The sequence below is a fragment of the Protobothrops mucrosquamatus genome, unplaced genomic scaffold (genome assembly GCF_001527695.2).
Source record: "Protobothrops mucrosquamatus isolate PMUCROS unplaced genomic scaffold, P.Mucros_1.0 scaffold233, whole genome shotgun sequence".
Classification (NCBI taxonomy): Eukaryota; Metazoa; Chordata; class Lepidosauria; order Squamata; family Viperidae; genus Protobothrops; species Protobothrops mucrosquamatus.
The window spans coordinates 666,626-685,472 of NW_015386584.1; the positions used below are offsets into that span (position 1 = coordinate 666,626).

The 18,847-nt window shown below is 36.7% G+C and overlaps 1 protein-coding gene across 1 annotated transcript; it reads right to left on the reverse strand.

Moving 5' to 3' along the window:
* Positions 1–4,712: 4,712 nt before the first annotated feature.
* On the reverse strand, positions 4,713–18,289 carry TWSG1 (twisted gastrulation BMP signaling modulator 1). The gene is made up of 5 exons (XM_015814264.1): positions 18,247–18,289; positions 15,926–16,082; positions 10,496–10,595; positions 5,695–5,958; positions 4,713–5,398 (listed from the first exon to the last, which is right to left on the reverse strand). The coding sequence occupies exons 2-5, from the start codon at positions 16,043–16,045 to the stop codon at positions 5,217–5,219; spliced, it is 666 nt and encodes a 221-aa protein (XP_015669750.1). The 5' UTR covers positions 16,046–16,082; positions 18,247–18,289; the 3' UTR covers positions 4,713–5,216.
* Positions 18,290–18,847: the final 558 nt, after the last annotated feature.

Genomic DNA, 18,847 nt, shown 5'->3' on the forward strand with positions numbered 1-18,847 from the left:
CACCCAAAGTTGTTGGGAATGGGCAGCCTACAAATTTGATAAATAAATGCAGCAGGCATCCATTGCAGGAAGATCTAAATACTGAAAAATGCAGAGTAGCAATTGAAATTTCAGAGCTTTTTGTAACTATTCAAAATTATTCTTGAATTTTTATTTATGTAGGAATTCTTTTTAGTAGTATTCTGATGTTTTCTGTACTATCTGGTAGCACGAAAAGTAAAATGATCTGAGTTTAGTGGTTGTGTAATTTTTTTGTGCCTAATCTTAAATGCATTTACTGGAAGGTCCAATTATTTTCAACTGAACATTAATATTCATAAAGATTTACTTAAGGGTCTGCAACTCAATTCTAAATTAAATCCATGCAAACAATGTGGTATTTTTGGTCCAGCAAATTTTTCAGAGAAAAGAAAATGAAAGTTTATTAAGACACTAGTATTTATGATTGTTATTCAACAATTCCTTTATCAGTGTCTGTGCTGCTATGTAGTATACTGTATATAGTCTCTTTTATCTATATGTATTTATTTTTTAAATATCTATATTATTTGAAATATACAGTTAGACCCTCAACTCTATATAAAAATAAGGATAAAACATCCATGTTAAAAATAAAATGTCCATGGTACAAAAATAAAAATCTAAGAATAACCAACTTATAATTTGAAAACAGAACAAGGAAATTTACCAGAATCCATTATCTTAATTGTTAAAAGCTGCCATCAGTGCCTGAAGAAGCCAAACTTTCAGGGATAAACTGAAGCAAAAAAGGTTGTAAAACTGGGCACAAATCACTTAACAACAGCTTTGCTTAACAATGGAAATTCTGGCCCTAACTGTGGTTCTAAGTCAATGATGCCTACCTGTATAACAAATCAGGTGCCTAGTGAGGTCAGTGAAACATTAGAATGTAATTAAAAGATGACAGGGCAGAATCATAAAGGCAATGGGGTTTTGAAATAATAAAGAGGCATTATTCTATGAACATAAGTTTCTTTCCAGGGAGTTTCTTTTGCTTTCTCAGAGCACTGATCACCTTCTATAACGTCCTACCATCATCTCATTTTTTCCCCTAGCTTATCAGCATTCCTCGGTTTTCTAAATGTTTTCTGGCTGACAATATTAATTTCCTTGGGAAAGTATATTTGGGATAGGGATTAGGGATTTTTAGCTTGAGCCCCCAAATTCTCCTTCAGTCTCAACCTTATCATGGATGCAGCCTTAGTTGGGGACATAAAGTTGGTATCACAAGAATATCATGCTTTACTCCAAATCAAAGGATGACTTCTCTCAACGACTTCATGCAGAGTTAAAGAAAATGGAACCCCATGGCACTTCATACATCATAGGCCAGTGATGGAGAACCTTTTAGAGACTGAATGCCCCAAACCACCCCGACCCGCAGGGCCAACCACCACCTCCATGGCCCACCGGAGATTGCCAAGGTGGCCCTGCGTCATGGCCATGCCCTCCGCCCACGTCCCACAGCATCATATGCGCATGACGGGGTACGAGGGTGGAGTCTTTGCCCGGCTGTCATGTTCTTGGCTGCTCTGCTCCATGCAGGCCGCACCCAGGGGCAACTCTCCTCCGGGGCGGCTGCTGGTGAGGAGGGGGCCATGGGGGGAGGTGGGGCTGGAGCGATGGCATGTATGCCCACGGAGAGGGCTCTGAGTGTCGTCTCTGGCACGCGTGCCATAGGTTCACCACCACTGTCATAGGCTATTAGAATGATTTGTTTTCTTCCACTGAGAAAGGAGCAGAACCACCGTAAACAGGCTCCCAAATACTAAATCTTGTAGGTGGTTCAGACTGATGTCATGGTTAATGATATCAAAGGCTGCTGATTGATTTAGGAGGAGAGAAAGCTCACATCCATTGTGTAGGCACATCCTCTACCTAGGACCTGACAATGATAATTAATCAACTAAAGCAGGGGTCTTCGAACTTGGCCCTTTTATGACTTGTGGACTTCAACTCCCAGAATTCCTCAGCCAGCATGCCTGGCTGAGGAATTCTGGGAGTTGAAGTCCACAAGTCATAAAAGGGCCAAGTTTGAAGACCCCTGAACTAAAGCAATACAGCTTCTATCCATGCCTGAGCCTGACCTCTGACTATATCTACGTATATCTATTCTATTAAATGTACCCATTTTGTAAAATATTTTTATCCTAGTTTGCTGCACTAAAGACATTCAGAATGGCTAAAGCAAATTCTCCTTTGAGTCAAACTTACCCTTGGTGATTTCATTGAAACCTGCGTGTAGTTTTGTTAGCAATAGTGCAGGCTTGCCATTTTTAATATAAAAATTCCTACAAGCAAACTAATACTAATTCCTTTACAGATTAAAGCAGAAAACAATGAGCAAAATAGATAAACAAGTTGTTTATTAAAAAATTTATTAAAACTCCTGGAAAATATAAAAAATAAGAAAATACTTAATATTGTTGTAAATTGTTACTGTAATTGCATATACATCTGGAAGATGATTTTAATTGTATTAAGAATTCTAGATTAACAGAACCACTCTTTCTAATATATATTTAAAGGTTGAAGAATTTCTACAATAAGCAACAAAGAGTCATTCCAAATTCAATTATTTCTTGCAATACTTTTTAAACTATTACAATAATCTCATAAATCTACCATAATAGAATGAGAAAATAATCAGAATTATGCATTTTACAGGCTGAGCATTCAAAATTATATAAAGTTTTTTTTTTACTCTTGAGACTATTAAATTAAACAATTTTCTTTGTCACTTTATAGAACAGACTTCCTATTGCAATACATTGCCAACTGACTAAATGCTACTGGATTACATAACTTGTTATACCAGTCCTCCATTTTAAGGTATAATTTTCTGTTATAAATAGAATCAAGTTAAATTACATAGGACTGTTACTGTTTCCTCCAGGAAGCAAGACTGTAAAATATACCTTGTGAATACTACATTATAAAATCAAAGAATTCTACATGGACTGGGGGAGCTGCTGAATATGGTCATTTGTGTATTAATGAAGCTGTAATTGAGAGGACTAAATCCCACCCACCCCCTTCCAAATTTGAAGGTACTTGCAGTGCTTGCACAAGTTCCTGATTTCATTATCTCTTACTATAATTCGTAAGATACAGCCCACAACATTTAATTGGTTGCCCTGAATGTTTGGAGAAATTAAAAATAATACAATGGAATTATTGTCTACAACAATGTTTCTCAATCTTGGCAACTTTCAGATGTGTGGACTTCAACTCCCAGAATTCCCCAGCCAGCAAAGATGTAAGATCACTTATTTGCAAAATAAATGAATTAGAATATTCAAAGGAAGGAGAAACATTGTATATATACAGATTCTTTCTTTAAGCAATTATATATCTTTTCTCCATGGAAATCCAGTGTTACAACTGTATAATAGTTCTGAATGAAAAGCATTTGAGGTTTACCACTCAGACAGTCTTAAATTAGATAAAATATACCAAGGGTTAACTTAGCTCACATGTAGAAATATACAATACAGGTAATCCTGTTTTGTCCTAATAGTACCAAGTGATTGTTTGAAGACAAACCTCCCATTCAAAAGCTACTTACAACCCAGTTTGATGACTGCCCACCCTTCTGTCACATGACCATATTTCAGGTGCTTGATAACTGAATCATCTTTACAGCTGGTTGCAGCATTTCGCAGTCACATGACCATGATTTACAATGTTTACAATATTCTGACCTTTTCAGGCAGAATCTGGCAAAAAAAGCCCACAGGAATATATGGATTTGCTTACCAACTGCAGTGTTTACTTAACAATTGCAGCATTCACTTTAATGATCACCACAAAAAAACATACATGAGAATCAGGTCTATTCATATGAGTGCCTTGGCTTACAACCATCATAATTTAAGAAATTCCAGGCCCCTTTATGGTCATAAATCAAGGACTACTGATACTTTCATCTGGGCACTGAATGCCTGGAAAACAACTGTTCCATGTGATGCTGTGTGATGTTATCTCACTTGATAAATGCATAGCAGTAGAAACAATTTTGACTAAATCGCCAACATCTGTTGGAGATGGGAACAGGAATTACAGGACCCTATTTAGCAACTGACTGTTCCTCTCCTCCAGAATTATTTTAAATATATTCTGTAGAAAAAAAATGATTCTGTGGACACTTGAACACAGCCCATTTTTATCCCTAAACCTTGTGTTTTGATCAGGGATTCTAGGAATTTTTTTCTTAATAGGTTCCACTGGAAAAGTTTGAAAAATCCTGCTCTAATCTTTGAGAATAGTAATCATTTTTTTACAATCTTTACCTGGATGAAATCACTTATTAAAAACCATAAAAGGATCAATTTCTAGACATATTTTCAAATAAAACTATAGTTTCCATAAACAGCAAATGACAGTAATAAATTAAGCAGTTTGTTAACACTAACAATTAATAGTGTATTATGGGAATCTATAACTGGAAATGGGAAAATGTATATAAATTTTAGTAGATAGCACTGACTATAATTTTTAAAATAATTTCCTATTTAATCTAAACCCCATATTGTTTTATTCTAAATTTTCTGAGTTACTATGATTTATAATGTAATATCCCAAACTCTTTCCATTTTGTTCAAACAGACTAGCTGAGGTCAAGAGTTAAGGAAGCAAAGAAAAGAAGGGTGCAACGAAAAGGATATAGTTAAGTATATAATTTTTTTTTTTATAAAGGGCTATTCATAAGGAAGGTAAATTCTTAAAACAAAAAAGCAATCTAAATTCATTTTCTTTTTTAAAAATAAATAGCTATTGCTGAAGTGACAGGTAGTCTGCATGGTCTATAAAAGCAATTTACAGTTCACAACTGGCACATGTGAAAAGCTCAAAAATGTAACTTAATTCAGAACTCCAAATTATGATTCTGGAAAAACTTCATGATCAATCTACTTAAGGTCATACATGCAAATTAATCAATAGCCTGAAATAAAATTCAGATTATGAAACTTCATACATTGCCCAATCAAAACCAAATCTAAACATGTACTAATTAATTGTTCCAACAACTTAAAGTGTAAAATTACATATTTAAAATATTATACACGTCTAGGTCCTTTCAACTGTGCTGCAGCTATACCATCCAAAGTAATATATGCGAAGTATACCTCTCTCTTCTCCCCCCACACACACATTCTTTGGTGTCTGCCTTATTAAAATTGAATGGTTTAGTTTCAGAACATACAATTTGAGCATCTTACAATTTTACTCCCATAGTCGACACATTCAGGTCCAATACATTCACAGCAGGCGTTGTGAAACCATCGGTATTTGGAAGCACCCATAGAATCACAAGAGATCTTGCACTGGTGTATCGACAGGCAGTCATCAAAGTAAACCACAGTACATATGCGTTCTAAGTAACCAAAACAGAAGATAGATTTTAGTTTTTTGACCAAACTCTAAATCACAGATCACTCAAATAAAACTTCTGCCAAACTCCTAAGTTAGTGGTTTCCTGTACCATCTCTATTTCCCTATAATAATATATTAGATCACTGCTCATATTTCATATGTTTTCCATATTTTAGAACAGAGATCATATTTATGCGATTTTTAAAAATAAGATGAAAATCACTACACCACATTTTAAAAACTTAAACTAGCAAACACCACACAAAAAATATCAGTCTTTCAACCACAATATTTTACCTTTTTCACTAGAATATGGAGGATGAACGTTGTTTGAAACGGAAGCATTCTGATGCTGGGGATGGTTCACAGTTTCTAAAATTGAGACTAAATTCTCATGATGTGATAGTTCCTCTGCAACGGGAAAGGACACAATTTTCCAGTTCAGGTTAGTATCGCCTTCTGTAAGTGCTCGGAAAAGGGAAGGGATTGGTTCATGCAGCTCTTCCACGGTACTTTTCGAAGTGGGAGGTGTGTCACTATAATTCCGAGGGTTACACATACCTGTAGACAAGTTGACAAGTTGTTCAACAACAGGTGCCCATAAGAATATTTGAGAAATAACATTAGAAAAGTTGACATTAACATTTTCTTTTTTTCTCTTTTTTAAAAATCAGTTAGTCCTCGAATTACGATTACAATTGAGCCCAAAATTTCTGTGGCTAAGCAAGACAATTGTTAACTGAGTTTTACCCAATTCATGACCTTTTTTGCCACAATTGTTAAGTGAATCACTGCAGTTGTTAAGTTAGTAACGCGGTTGTTAAGTGAATCTGGCTTCCCTATTGATCTTCTTGCTTGTCAGAAGGTCACAAAAAATCATATGACCATCATAAATATGAGTTGGCTGCCAAGTATCTGAATTCTGATCACATGACCATGGAGATGCCACAACTGTCATAAGTGTGAAAAATGGTCATAAATCACTTTTTTCATCTCTGTTGTAATTTCCAATGGTCACTAAACAAATTGTTGTTAAGTTGAGGTCTACCTGTAGAAACTTTCTTAGTCCTGTCATAAAATTTTCCAATATAATATACACAAAAATCCAAATACCACAAACTGCATTTTAACAGATTAAGAGCCTTTCAGTGTGAACAAAGGAACTTTTCATCCTATTTAGGCTGGAGAAGAAGAGACCATGGATTATAAATCCTGTTTATCTTCTACAACTATCTGGATCTTCCATCCAGATGCTTTTTAACTCAGCAATTGCAACAAACAATACCACAGTATCAATGTAATCTGATCTCCTCCCTCCAAAAAAGGATGAGAAATGATGGAGATGGCATAGAGCAGACTTCCCCAACCTTTTCAGCTTTGTGGACCGGCAAGGGGGGGAGGAATGGTTCCACGTGAGCGGCAGGCATGCACAGCAGCTGCTCATGCAAATGGAATGCACATACACATGTTCACCCATTGCTCATGCAAGTGGGGATGCACATGCACACACACCGTGGCCCAGTTCTGAATGGCTCAAGGCCCAGTAGTATAATATTTGAATTTAACAGCATAATGAATTAAGACTATTCATATAATACTTTATTTGATTACAAATCAAGACATGTTGCTTCAATCAATAAATGCAATCCTTTTACCAGATTTATAAAATCGGGACCATAAATCAAAGACAAGGCCATGCTAGTACATCCATTTCGTAGCAACTGCTTATTATATTCCTGGAAGTTATTGCATTCACAACTTATGTTGCATATTTAAAAAAAGAATGTGTTAATTCACCAATAGTGAGCTAGTACACCAGAATCTTACTCTTTCCTGAAGACAGCAAGGCATATGAATTAACTTTTACCACAATTTAAAAATAATTAAATATGAAATTACAGCCTGAAAAACTGTTTCGCTGCATTTGATTTCTGAAGTACTCAATACAATCCTTAATGTATTCTGCTAATTATAAAAATACAATGCATCCACTAAAATAAAGTTTCAAGAGAACATCTTAAGTAATTATTTCAATAACTAAAGTGGAAATACTTTGTAGATGCCTGCTGATAGTATCTACACAAATATTAGTACATATCTAACAATCTGTTCTAGCTGTAACATATATTATACAATGGACTATTTAATTTACACCATGTGTAAATGTTTAGCATTGCATTTTAACAATATATGATGCAAGGGAAACACTTAAAGGTAGTCCTCAACATGTCCACAATTGAGACCAAGATTTCAGTTGTTAAGCAAGGGGGTTGTTAAGTGTTTCATGCCCAATTTTATGACCTTTCTTCCATAATTGTTAAGTGAATCACTGCAGTTAAGTAAATCATGTGGTCACTAAGCAAATCTGGCTTCTCCCATTGACTCCACTGCAACTGTCATAAATAGATGTTGGTTGCCAAGTGCCCAAATTTTGATCACATGATTGTGAGGATGCTGTGATGGTGGTAAGTGCGAGGAACGCTTGTTTGCTCGCATTTTTCAGTGATGCTGTAAATTTGAATGGTCGCTAAACAAATGATTGTAATTCAAGGACTACCTCTATATATAGTTCAAATATCTTTTTGTTTTTGTTACATTATGCCTCTCTAGTGGTCTACTATGTTTGCAAGGAAACACTGAACATTTTATGGAAAAGTATTGACATTATATAGCAGGGGGTGTCAAACTCACAATGTCATGTGACGTATCGCGACTTTTTTGTCATTGCCAGCAATGGGGTGGGTGCAGTTTCGCTATGATGCATCCGGCCCGCGGCCTGGCAGTTTGACACCCCTGTTATATAGTGTTTGTGCTCATAGCTGCTTTTCCTTTTTAATTAGGGCATGATCTACAGTAATTTCTTTTCAGTTTTCTTCCTCGAACAGATCTTAAGAACATGTGTGTTCAGTTTGCTATGGTTTCCCACATATCCTTTAGTAACATGTAAGCAGCAATATAAAATTCAAATAGCATAATCACCCCAAATTTAATAATTTAATAATAATCACCTAATGAACTTTAGTATAAACATTAAATAGTACAAATCCAAAATCTGTCAGAAGCAATTCAAGCACCTGATCCCTTGTTCTCTATTGTGTCCTTAGCTAATAATAGCTACAGCATTGTTGTATATTTTTCCTTTTTCTATTTTGTACAGCAGAACACAATTGTACACCTGGGCCAGCTTTACTTTATTGATGTTCATAAATGCGTAGCTTGTTTTTCGATGACGGCTCAGAACAACTGCAATTTTGCATTTTTTAAAAAATAGGACAATATAGATGAATAGAAAAAGAAGTCCTTGTCCTTAGAGACAGTTGGCCAGAACAATTAACACCTGGGTAAATCTAGCACTCAGAAATGTAACAATATCTAAAATAATAGTGTTAGATATATAGTTTGTGTTGTAACTTTGAGGTAAGGGGAAGTACACTAAATGTTGCAGTTCATATCTACTGAAAATGAAATTATAAATCAGCAGTGACATGTAAAGCTCCCTGCTTGAGTTTCAGAAGGATCTACACTAGCAGTGGAGACAGTGAAACAGTGAGGCTAGATAAGAATTGGTTACTGCATAACTAGCTTAATGTGCAGTTGACTGCCCTCTATCAACCCCCTTTAATTCCTCACTGGAGTTTAACCCTGGCACTACTTTTTTGCACCTTCCATTCTTCAACTAGGAAGATTTGGCTTCCTTACAAGAAAGGAAGCTTTCTTATCCAACAATTCTTCCAAGCAGAATTTCACTTAATTATTGGAACAGGATAATTCACTCCAGCCAAATCCCTACAGTAACATCAATTAAAAGCAACAGGGGTGGATGGCTAGCACATTTTTTCCATACCAGTGTTGTCCATTACTTTCCTAGGGAGCTGCTGTTTTTTTGTGTAGTAAATAATTATAAGAATTTCCTATATTCTATAGCTCCTTTTTACTGATATTGCAGTGGCATATAATTCAAATTATAGGAAACAGCAATCTAATTTCTCCCATAATTTATGAATTGGCCTAGAGACTCCTAAAAACAGAGACTCCTCGCTCTCTTTTCAAACAAATCTAGCTTGTGATGAATCCTAACTCTATCTCAGTAAGTCTTCATGAAACAAACAATTCACTCTCAGATTGGCTTGGCAGATTGCTGCAAGAATAAGCTCCTTCGCAACATCCAGCAGATCAACACTATCACAGTATGATGCAGCCATAAAATATGTGGAATGGATCATCTTTCCCCAAAACAACATTAGAAAATGAAGACTCAGCTTTCCTTAAGGCCTCAACGTAATTCATTACAGTTGGGAATTTAGCATTTAATATCAGCTGAAAGTACCAAGCTGAGGTTTCTTCTCATCAATTGACATTAATAAATCCTCAACTTTGTTCTGCCCACTGCTATGGGCATATTCCCATAAGCAGATAAGTGTGCATGTGCCATTCGTGAACATTTAATAGCAATGAAAAACTGAAGAAAGATGCATTAAGCACTTCAGACGATAATGATAGCTGGGGGGATGTCACACAACAAGTTATGGTTGGGTTAACTAAACATTAATTCCTCTGTCTGCATTAGTATATTATACATTCAAACAAATAAAAAGTTTCAAATTAAGTTAAAATTAAACATTTCAAAACAAAATTTCAGATTTTTGCGTTGTTCAAACAACATTCAACATACAGTGACTGGCTTCCTACATGCTGACTCACAAACCACATAAGCCCATTTTAATCTAATCTAGCGGGTTCCATGTCTTGAACCACAATTTTTCCAACTTTGAAAACAACTGGTCAAAACGATGTTTTTCAGAAAGATTTGCAGCATACACTATCTTTTCTCAATCCTAATAAAAGTTTCTTCCTCCAATATAGGATGAGGTACACATTTCATGAATTTTGGTTTAAAGCACCAAGAGTTACTTCATGAATAACTTCCTCTTTAATAAATAGTTAATCTTAAACTCATGTATACACTGAATTAAATATAAAGTATCCATTATTCTACCTGGTGCTACTTTTGGCACAAACCTTAAAAAATGCTAAATAATTGAAAATTACTACTGAAAGAAGCTGTTTTTGGTATAGGTGGGGGAAAAAATGAACTCACCAACACAGTCACAGCATTCATCCCAAAGTGTGCCTAGACAAAGCATGCACTCCTTACAGCAAGAACAGTTTCCTTCACCAGGTCGGCACTGACACAGCTCCTGGATAATGAGACACAGAGAGAGACAGACAGACAGAAGAAAGGTTAGGCAGACAGACAAAAATATATCACATTATATTATGTCCTTCTGCATATGCAGCATCAATGAAAGATTATGATTTGTATTTACGGTTCTTAAATAATCAACCTCTCCATGAGGAAATCACGGGAACTTTTCTACCATCAGAAGGTGCAGAAGTTAAGCCCCTATCCTGGCTGAATGTATAAATTTCCCTCCATGATCCCTTATAAATTTACTCCAGCCTTTGGATGTACAGTCTCCAAGCCCAAGTTACCTTCATTTTAGTGCCTTGGAACACAAATTGGAAAAAATATAATGAACATTAATTCCATCTTGTCAACAAAGGCAACACTTCATTGTGTTGGAAATTATTTATTTAAAATTACCATCTTAAATAGTGGTTGGGAAGTAAATTGTGCTAAATAAAGTTTGCTTCCACAAGTCTTGAATGATAGATGGATTCATACAATGGGTTAACCCATGGATTATTTTTATCACTTTATTATGGAGCAAGCCAGAATAGCTGAGTTCACAAAGCATATTAAGCCAAAACCAGTCCCACCTTTTTGCTTATTGTATAGGAGCCCAAAAGATTGGGTTTATGTCTTACAAAAAGTCACGGTATGTTGAACGAGTCACCATAGGGTCATATCTCTAATATATATCATATCATGGCACAAGCCTATAATTTGTTTGCTGGAAATTTCAATATGATCTGCTAGAAACAATATATTTACTTATGTTGTTACAGTTTAGAGATTTTTTTCTTAACTTACACCTCAATTTTTTCATAAATAGGTTAAGGCAGGGGTCCCCAATCCCCGGTACTGGGCCGCGGCATGCCATTAACTAGTCCGCACAAACAAGCAAAGCCCCATCCATGGGATGGAGGCAGCACACAAAACCACGCACTCTCCGGTCCATGGAAAAACCTTTCTCCACAGAACCGGTCCCTGGTGCCCAAAAGGTTGGAGACCTCTGGATTAAAGAGATTGCTGAAAGTTTATGATACTTTCTTGAAATCCTATCTGAACAGGATTTAAAGAGAACTATCCAGCAAGACAAAACAAATCAAGTATGTTTCAATACAAGATTGTTGACTTCATTCACATCTGTTGCACAGCTGATAAAATAAATATTTATGTTGACCATTCCCTGCATTCTATAAAATGGAGTACAGTTCACAAAATCTCTTCTTTTCCCATGAAGGAAAGAAATTGATTAATAATAGCTTATTCTCCCTCTGTTCTTCCCCTCTCTTCAATACAAGCTCTTATAGAAAACAAATGTCTTCTAAAAACTAATTACTTTTATCTGAGAGGGTAACTTAGCTTACACAGAATTCATCAAAACTTGAATATTTAATATACAATTTTTTTCAGATAAAGAATGTTAATTTAGGGATAATCCCTTATAATGTACTTATAAATTAAATTAAGGTGTTTTATCAATACATATTTTTAAATTGTCAATGAATCATGAAATGCACCAGAAATGTATTTTTGTTTAGGTTTTTTTAAACAAATGCTCATTATTCAATTTAATTATGAAAATTATAAAATTGTTCAGTAGGAGAAAAAAGTTAAAAAGTTTCTAAAAATAAATTATTCAATTTGTTATCTTGATGGTAAGAGAAGAATTTCTCGTAGAACTATTAATAAGTATATTTAATCACACACGAAGTATTTGTGCCTCTTCAACATATGGTCACCACGATGTAAAAAGATGTTGAGACTCTAGAAAGAGTACAGAGAAGACCAACAAAGATGATTAGGGAACTGGAGGTTAAAACATATAAGGAACGGTTGTTAGAATTGGATATGTCCAGTTTAAGAAGAAGGACGAGGGGGGACATGATAACAGTGTTCCAATATCTCAGGGGTTGCCACATGGAAGAGGGAGTCAAGCTATTCTCCAAAGCACCTGAAGGCAAGACAAGAAGCAACAGATGGAAACTAACCAAAAAGAGAAGCAACCTAGAACTAAGGAGAAACTTCCTGATAGTTAGAACAATTAATCATTGGAACAACCTGCCTCCAGAAGCTGTGACTCTCCAACACTGGAAGTTTTTAAGAGGAGACTGGACAGCCATTTGTCTGAAATGGTATGGGGTTTCCTGCCTGAGCAGGGGTTGAACTAGATGACCTCCAACATCCCTTCCAATTTCTTGTTATTGCTGTTATTATTATTGGCAAATTAGGCACATTTGATCATGTAAGTATGCATAGATTTAAAATGTATATACCAGTTCTCCCTCTAAAAATCCTGAAGATATTTACAATGAAGCCTTATTGGTGTTAAATACTACAGTAAAATCTCATATTCTTTTTTCCCTTTTCTTTTTAATTTAAAATAGAGGTATAGTTTCAAAAAAGATAATGTCTACAGTTGAATAGCTACAATTATAAAACTGATGCTCAAGGTTAAAAAAATACCAAGTGAAGTATATTGAATTGTTTTCATAATATTAAAAAAAAAAGGAAATACAAACTTTTGAACTTAGTAACAAAACCTTTGTGGTTTAACATTTATTTAAAACCAGTATGCAAAACAGCCAAGAAATAAGCCTCAAGTATGTGTTAGAAATAGGGTATGCATGTTGATGAATTGGAGTTATTTCTACTAACTCATCCAGTTACCAAGCTGCTGCAGTTCAGGAATTATTATTCCAGGACAATTATTGCATCATTCAAAGGTAGGTAATGAGATGACCCCGAGTCTCAGTATGCCTGCAGAAACTCCCCTTGGCATCCACTGGCATCAATGCCCATACTGACTATTCTTTATTTAGGTTAAATGAAACCTGGCTCTTGAAAAATCAGACTGTCCACTACCCTCTTCATTTGTATTTACAAGAAGTGGCTCTAAGAATTTTTAGAAAGCAAATAAAAGGTTTAAAGCAAATATAAAGATATAAAGAGCCAGTTTGGTCTAGTGGTTAAGGTACCAGGCTGTGAGTTCTAATTGCACTTTGGGCATAAAAGCCGGGTGGATGACTTTGGGCCAGTCACTCTCTCTCAGCCCAACTCACCTTACAGGGTTTATTATTGTGTAGAAAACAGAAGGAGGAAGGAGTATTAGGTGTTTGCCACCTTGAGTTATTCATAAAAATAATAAAGATGGTTGCAGCTTAGTGCTTTATTCAGAAGCATCCATGTTGCCAGGAAAATAACAAAAACAAAAGTAAGTTGGGATGGTAATATGCAACTATCATGATAAATTATAATATTTATCTTCTGCTTCCTGATGATTTTTGCCACATTCTGGAACATTTGCCCTTGCTGACTCATGTTTGCCATTCTATTACTATTCATCTCTTTTGAAAATATATTTTTAGATTTCTTTCCAATCTATTTTTGATTTTACAATTCTGGTCATATGTTACTGGAAAAACTGGCCATTTTATTACTGCATGCTTCAAAGCTATCTGTCATTCATCATGTTTCCTACAGAGATATTTTTGCTTTGACTTCTTTTTCTAAGTGACGATCTAGCCACAGAGATGATGAGTATGTTCCAGTAACAAGAATTCTACAACCAGGAGCAGTATTTCAACATCAGTGCATGCACACTTAAATTCTGTACTCCAATTCTAGGAAAAGGCTATAAATTTAGTTGAATTAAACCAGCAAGCGTTGTATAAATGCTTTAGTAAACATGAAATACCCAATACTATCTTTAGAATCACTTCCCAAACATAATACAAAGAAAAACCAATGTATCACATAGTTCTGTAAAAAAAGTATTTGACCTCTTTTGGATTTCTGTATTTTTGCATATCTTTGCTAACAAATGTTACCACAGCTTCCATGGGGATCCTACTAATATACTATATAGAGCAGGCATGTCAAACTGCTGGTCTGTAGGCCGGATGCGTCACTCTGAAACCGTGCCCACCCCATTGCCGGCAATGGGGGAAAAGTTCCAATACATCGCGCGACGTCACATGACGTCGCGAGTTTGACATGCCTGATATAGAGAGACAATGAAGTGAACAAATAACACCAAAGTGGAATGCTTATTTCATTTATTTCAGTATACAAAATGTAACTTTTTCCATATTCAATGAGCCATAGAGCTTTAGTTATCCGTCAGGTTTTCCTAATGTTATTTAGTTCTAAACATTCTTCAAAAAAACTAAAAAACAAAAAGTATGTATTGCTTGCCTACTTTACATAAAGAAAATATATTCATTTCTGGTCACAATATAATGCTTCCTTATGAATATATATATTGCACAGAGTATATATAAATAACCCTGATCTCCATCAATAATATAAAAAATTATGAGTAGATAAAACAAATTCCAAAAATTAATTGCAAGTTAATTACAATAACAGCAATATGTCTTATAATTTTAATTACAATCAAACAGAACATTATAATTTTGATGGAATAGTAAACTTTTATAGTCCTATATTAAGAAAAATCATCAAGTCATTGTTTTTTACATTTGATTGATCAATATATTTTTCCTGTATCTACTCTGTCACATACAGTTTTCCACACCAATTTTAAGTTTTGTTCCAGAGATCCAGTTTTATGATGTGTTTAAATGAGAAGTAGGTAGTCACTTACAATTCATGGACAAGCCCATGCAGCATGAAAACAAAGTACACTGGATAAAACAAAGTGATGTCTTAGTTTGTAATTTAGTATTTCAAGGAATGCCTCCTCCATTATGGAGGAGGATAGGGTGATAGGACTTTCAGACATCTTCAATCATCTTCTTCCAGCTGCTTCCAAATGAAATGTTTCACCTGTAATGTCCCACTTATGTTTGAGGGAAGCATGCATGATACCCACATAAATATCTCCTCAGCTCAAGACAAAACTTCTCCTTCCAGGCATGTCTATTATTTTAAGTGTCTGAACAGTTTTGGAATAATATGATTGTATATGCCCTATATACTTTCCTTATAGTATTTATTCTTTGCTTTTTATCGATTCACTGTAAAAGTAAAGCAAATACGGTTTTACTTATTGTATATAACTTAGGACTAATGATTTAACTTTACAATCTGGCCAAGAACGTAAGTCTCAGTAGATTAGAACTTTATTACATACACAAATCACCTCATTAATCAATTTTACTGATTAATTTCAAAATTCTAATTTTATCATTTATAAGATGATGCTAATAAGTATTTGCATGTTTCTTCATGCATTAATGGAATGAAAATACAAAATAAACATTTCCACATTCTTCGATAAGTTTTCTCTTCAAAATAATTTTTATTTCACTTCTTTCAAAATTATTATTACAGGAAAATGTCTGGATTCTTATCAAGCATAAGCATATCTCATACCTGTATTAGGCATTTGCTGACATCGCTAGCACAGAGAGCTTTGTTGCAGCACATGGACGATGGGATCCAGAAGTACAGGAAACTGATTATGAGGAACCCTGGGAAGTACCACAACTTCATCTTTCGTTCAGGAGGGAGATTTCTAAAAATGTTCCAACTGTATTGAAATAAAAAGTTGTATGAAAAGCCCACATTTTGTGAGCAAAATACTAAGCTTCTTTCATCCTTATTCCATAATTCTCAAAGGCAGTTTTGTTTTTGTTTCCTATTAGTTTATTTATGCTCAGATCAGCAGCTTGTTTGGTAAAAGAATTCTCATGTAATTATAAGTCAAGACAATTATTTTTCCATTGACTTCAAAGTTATGTAAAGCATGACACTTCAAACGCTAATAAATATACTTATTTTAGTTACAATCCCATTATGGTAAAGTATTTTCTGCAACATATTTATTTCATGGAGTAACAGAAGGAACAGGAAAAGGGGGCCTGCTAGAACTAATGTAGGAGAATTCTTTCTGATGGATAAATGAGAACGTGTCTTAACATAACCTCATTTCAATTCCAGCTATATAGAAGTATTACTTTACAAACAAAGCTTCTGAAGAAGGAATTGGATTGGTGCCATATATTAATCAACAGAATATTATACTGACAAAGAATATACTGGGTGACTTAATCTTTGCTGGGTGACTTAATCTTTGCACTCTGCATCTCTGCTTCTAATTAGTTATATTACATACTCAAATCTACTTACTATCTCCCTATATTTAACAATATGGCTGAGAATCAACAAAACAAAAAGAAGCAAACAAAAGATGGGGAGGGGGCTCCTATTTGTAGAACAAGGTCTAACACCTTTTCACTTGATACATCTGAACTTTAGCAGAGCAACTTGAAAAAACCTGACATGACAAACATCTCTAGGATTCTTTTTTGAATTATGTTCTTTGTATACTGAGCATGATCTTAAGAGTTACGAAATAAGGATAATAATCTGAATTGTAATTTTAGATTGTTTACTGGAAGATAAGCCTTTGAAAATTTTAGCCAACAGAAAACTGTCCGATTGAATCCAGTTTTTACAATTTCGTTGTCAGTCCTTCACTTAAACTTCCCTACAGATAAACCAGTCTATCAATTGAAAAAAAAAATGAGCTTTCACAATTCAAAATATATTATTACCAAAAAGGACAGATGAACATTTGATTCCATATTTCAAAGTTTTTTAATGCTGGACAATAAAAAAAAAAAACCTGTATACAGAGAGACATTTTTAGAGCAAACAAAGCTGTTTGGGAGTTATTCACACCTGTTCACCCACACCGTATTATTTTCTTTTCTACTTGAATTGCACATTAAACCGTTTTTACCTGACTCAAGTAAGTCGTTAGTCAAGCCCCCGTAGTTGGCAAAGGGCAAATTGTCTCAAATGCGTAAGCCCCCAACTGTTGCACGCACTTTTTAAAAAGGACTTTTAATGAAACCTCCAAGGCAGCGGCCCAAGATACAATCCCCAGCCAAAGAACAGCTCTCCCCTCCCCACCCAGCGCGTCTGCTTCGCCTCGCTAACTCGGGGTCGAGCGCCTGGGGGAGAATGAGAAATGTAACGGGCGAGGGGGGGGGCACGGAAAGGCAGCAGAGCGAGGCTCATAAAGTAAACTCAAGTTGCTTAGCGTGGACCAGCAAAAGGCGGCGGCGGCGGCAGGGAATACAAAGGACAACTGGAGAGATGGAGCAGCACTCGGCCATCCAGGCTTCAAAGAAAAGTTCGCTTCAGGGCAAGGGGCGCCACCGACGCCGCTTTCTAAAACAGAAGAGCCCACTAGCCTCCAGACCCTACAAAAACAAGCCGCGGAGATCAGTCCGTGCGCGCCCACCTCCTGCCTTCTCAAGGGAAACCTCCGACACCCCCCCCCCGCCGCCGCGCTTGCTCCCCGCATGTTTCCACTGCGGTCTCAACCCTTCGCCGGGTCGGCTCGCTTACCTCAGCCCCGTTTTCCTCCTTCAGAGGCCCCTTACTCACTCCCCGCTTCTTCCCCGACCACCGCCTCTTCCTTCGCCCGGCAGAGCCGCGCCCCCACCCGCCACCCGCCACCCGGCTTCAGCTTGCGGAGCGACCGAGACGAGGAGAGTCGAGCCCTTTTTCTTTGGCGGCGGCCCCGCTTTGGCTGCCTTCGCGCAGGGCCGGACGGCGGGCAGCGTCGAAGTACCTTAAAGGGACAGGCCGCGGCGGCTGCGAAGGGAGGCGGGAAAAGCTTGGCACAAGCCGTCTCCTCCTTCTCGGCCTTAAACGCACGCACAGAGCAAACACGCACACACCTCAAGGCGCCGGAGGGACTCGCCCACGCGCTGTCTCCTCTCAGAAGGTCCCGGAGCGCATCGCGAAATTCGGCCTCTTGGCGCTCTGGGGCGGGAAAGCGCCGCTTTGGGGGGGGGGGGAGACCTGCCCATCCAGGACCGGCCTCGGTGGTAACCCGGCCCCTTCTTTGGCGCCACGGAGCGCACCTTTGGGCTCAGCTGGGTGGCTGCTGCCCAGGATAGTTCCCGCGGAAGGGGGAAAAAAGGGGGTTCGCTTCTCCCCAGTGGACGCGAAGGGCTTTTTCTCTTGTGACCTTGACGAGTTGCGCCTCCGCCCGACCTGTTGCTGGATTGGGCTGTCCACGTATTCGTTTTTGAAAAAGCTGCAGAACGGGACCAAAATAAGTTCTACCTCTCTCACACACACATAGTATTTTTTTTTTTTTTTGCAGAGCTAAGCTAGCAGTTGCCTTTCTTTCAGCATGTTGCCGTATGCGTAGGGCGACAGCATAAAACGAGCAACTTCGTTTTTTAATGTGTGCCAGTGTGTTCACAGAAAAAAAAGTGACAATAAAGGTTATCTTAACTGATAATTGGCACAAGAGTTTAAAAGCTCTATGCC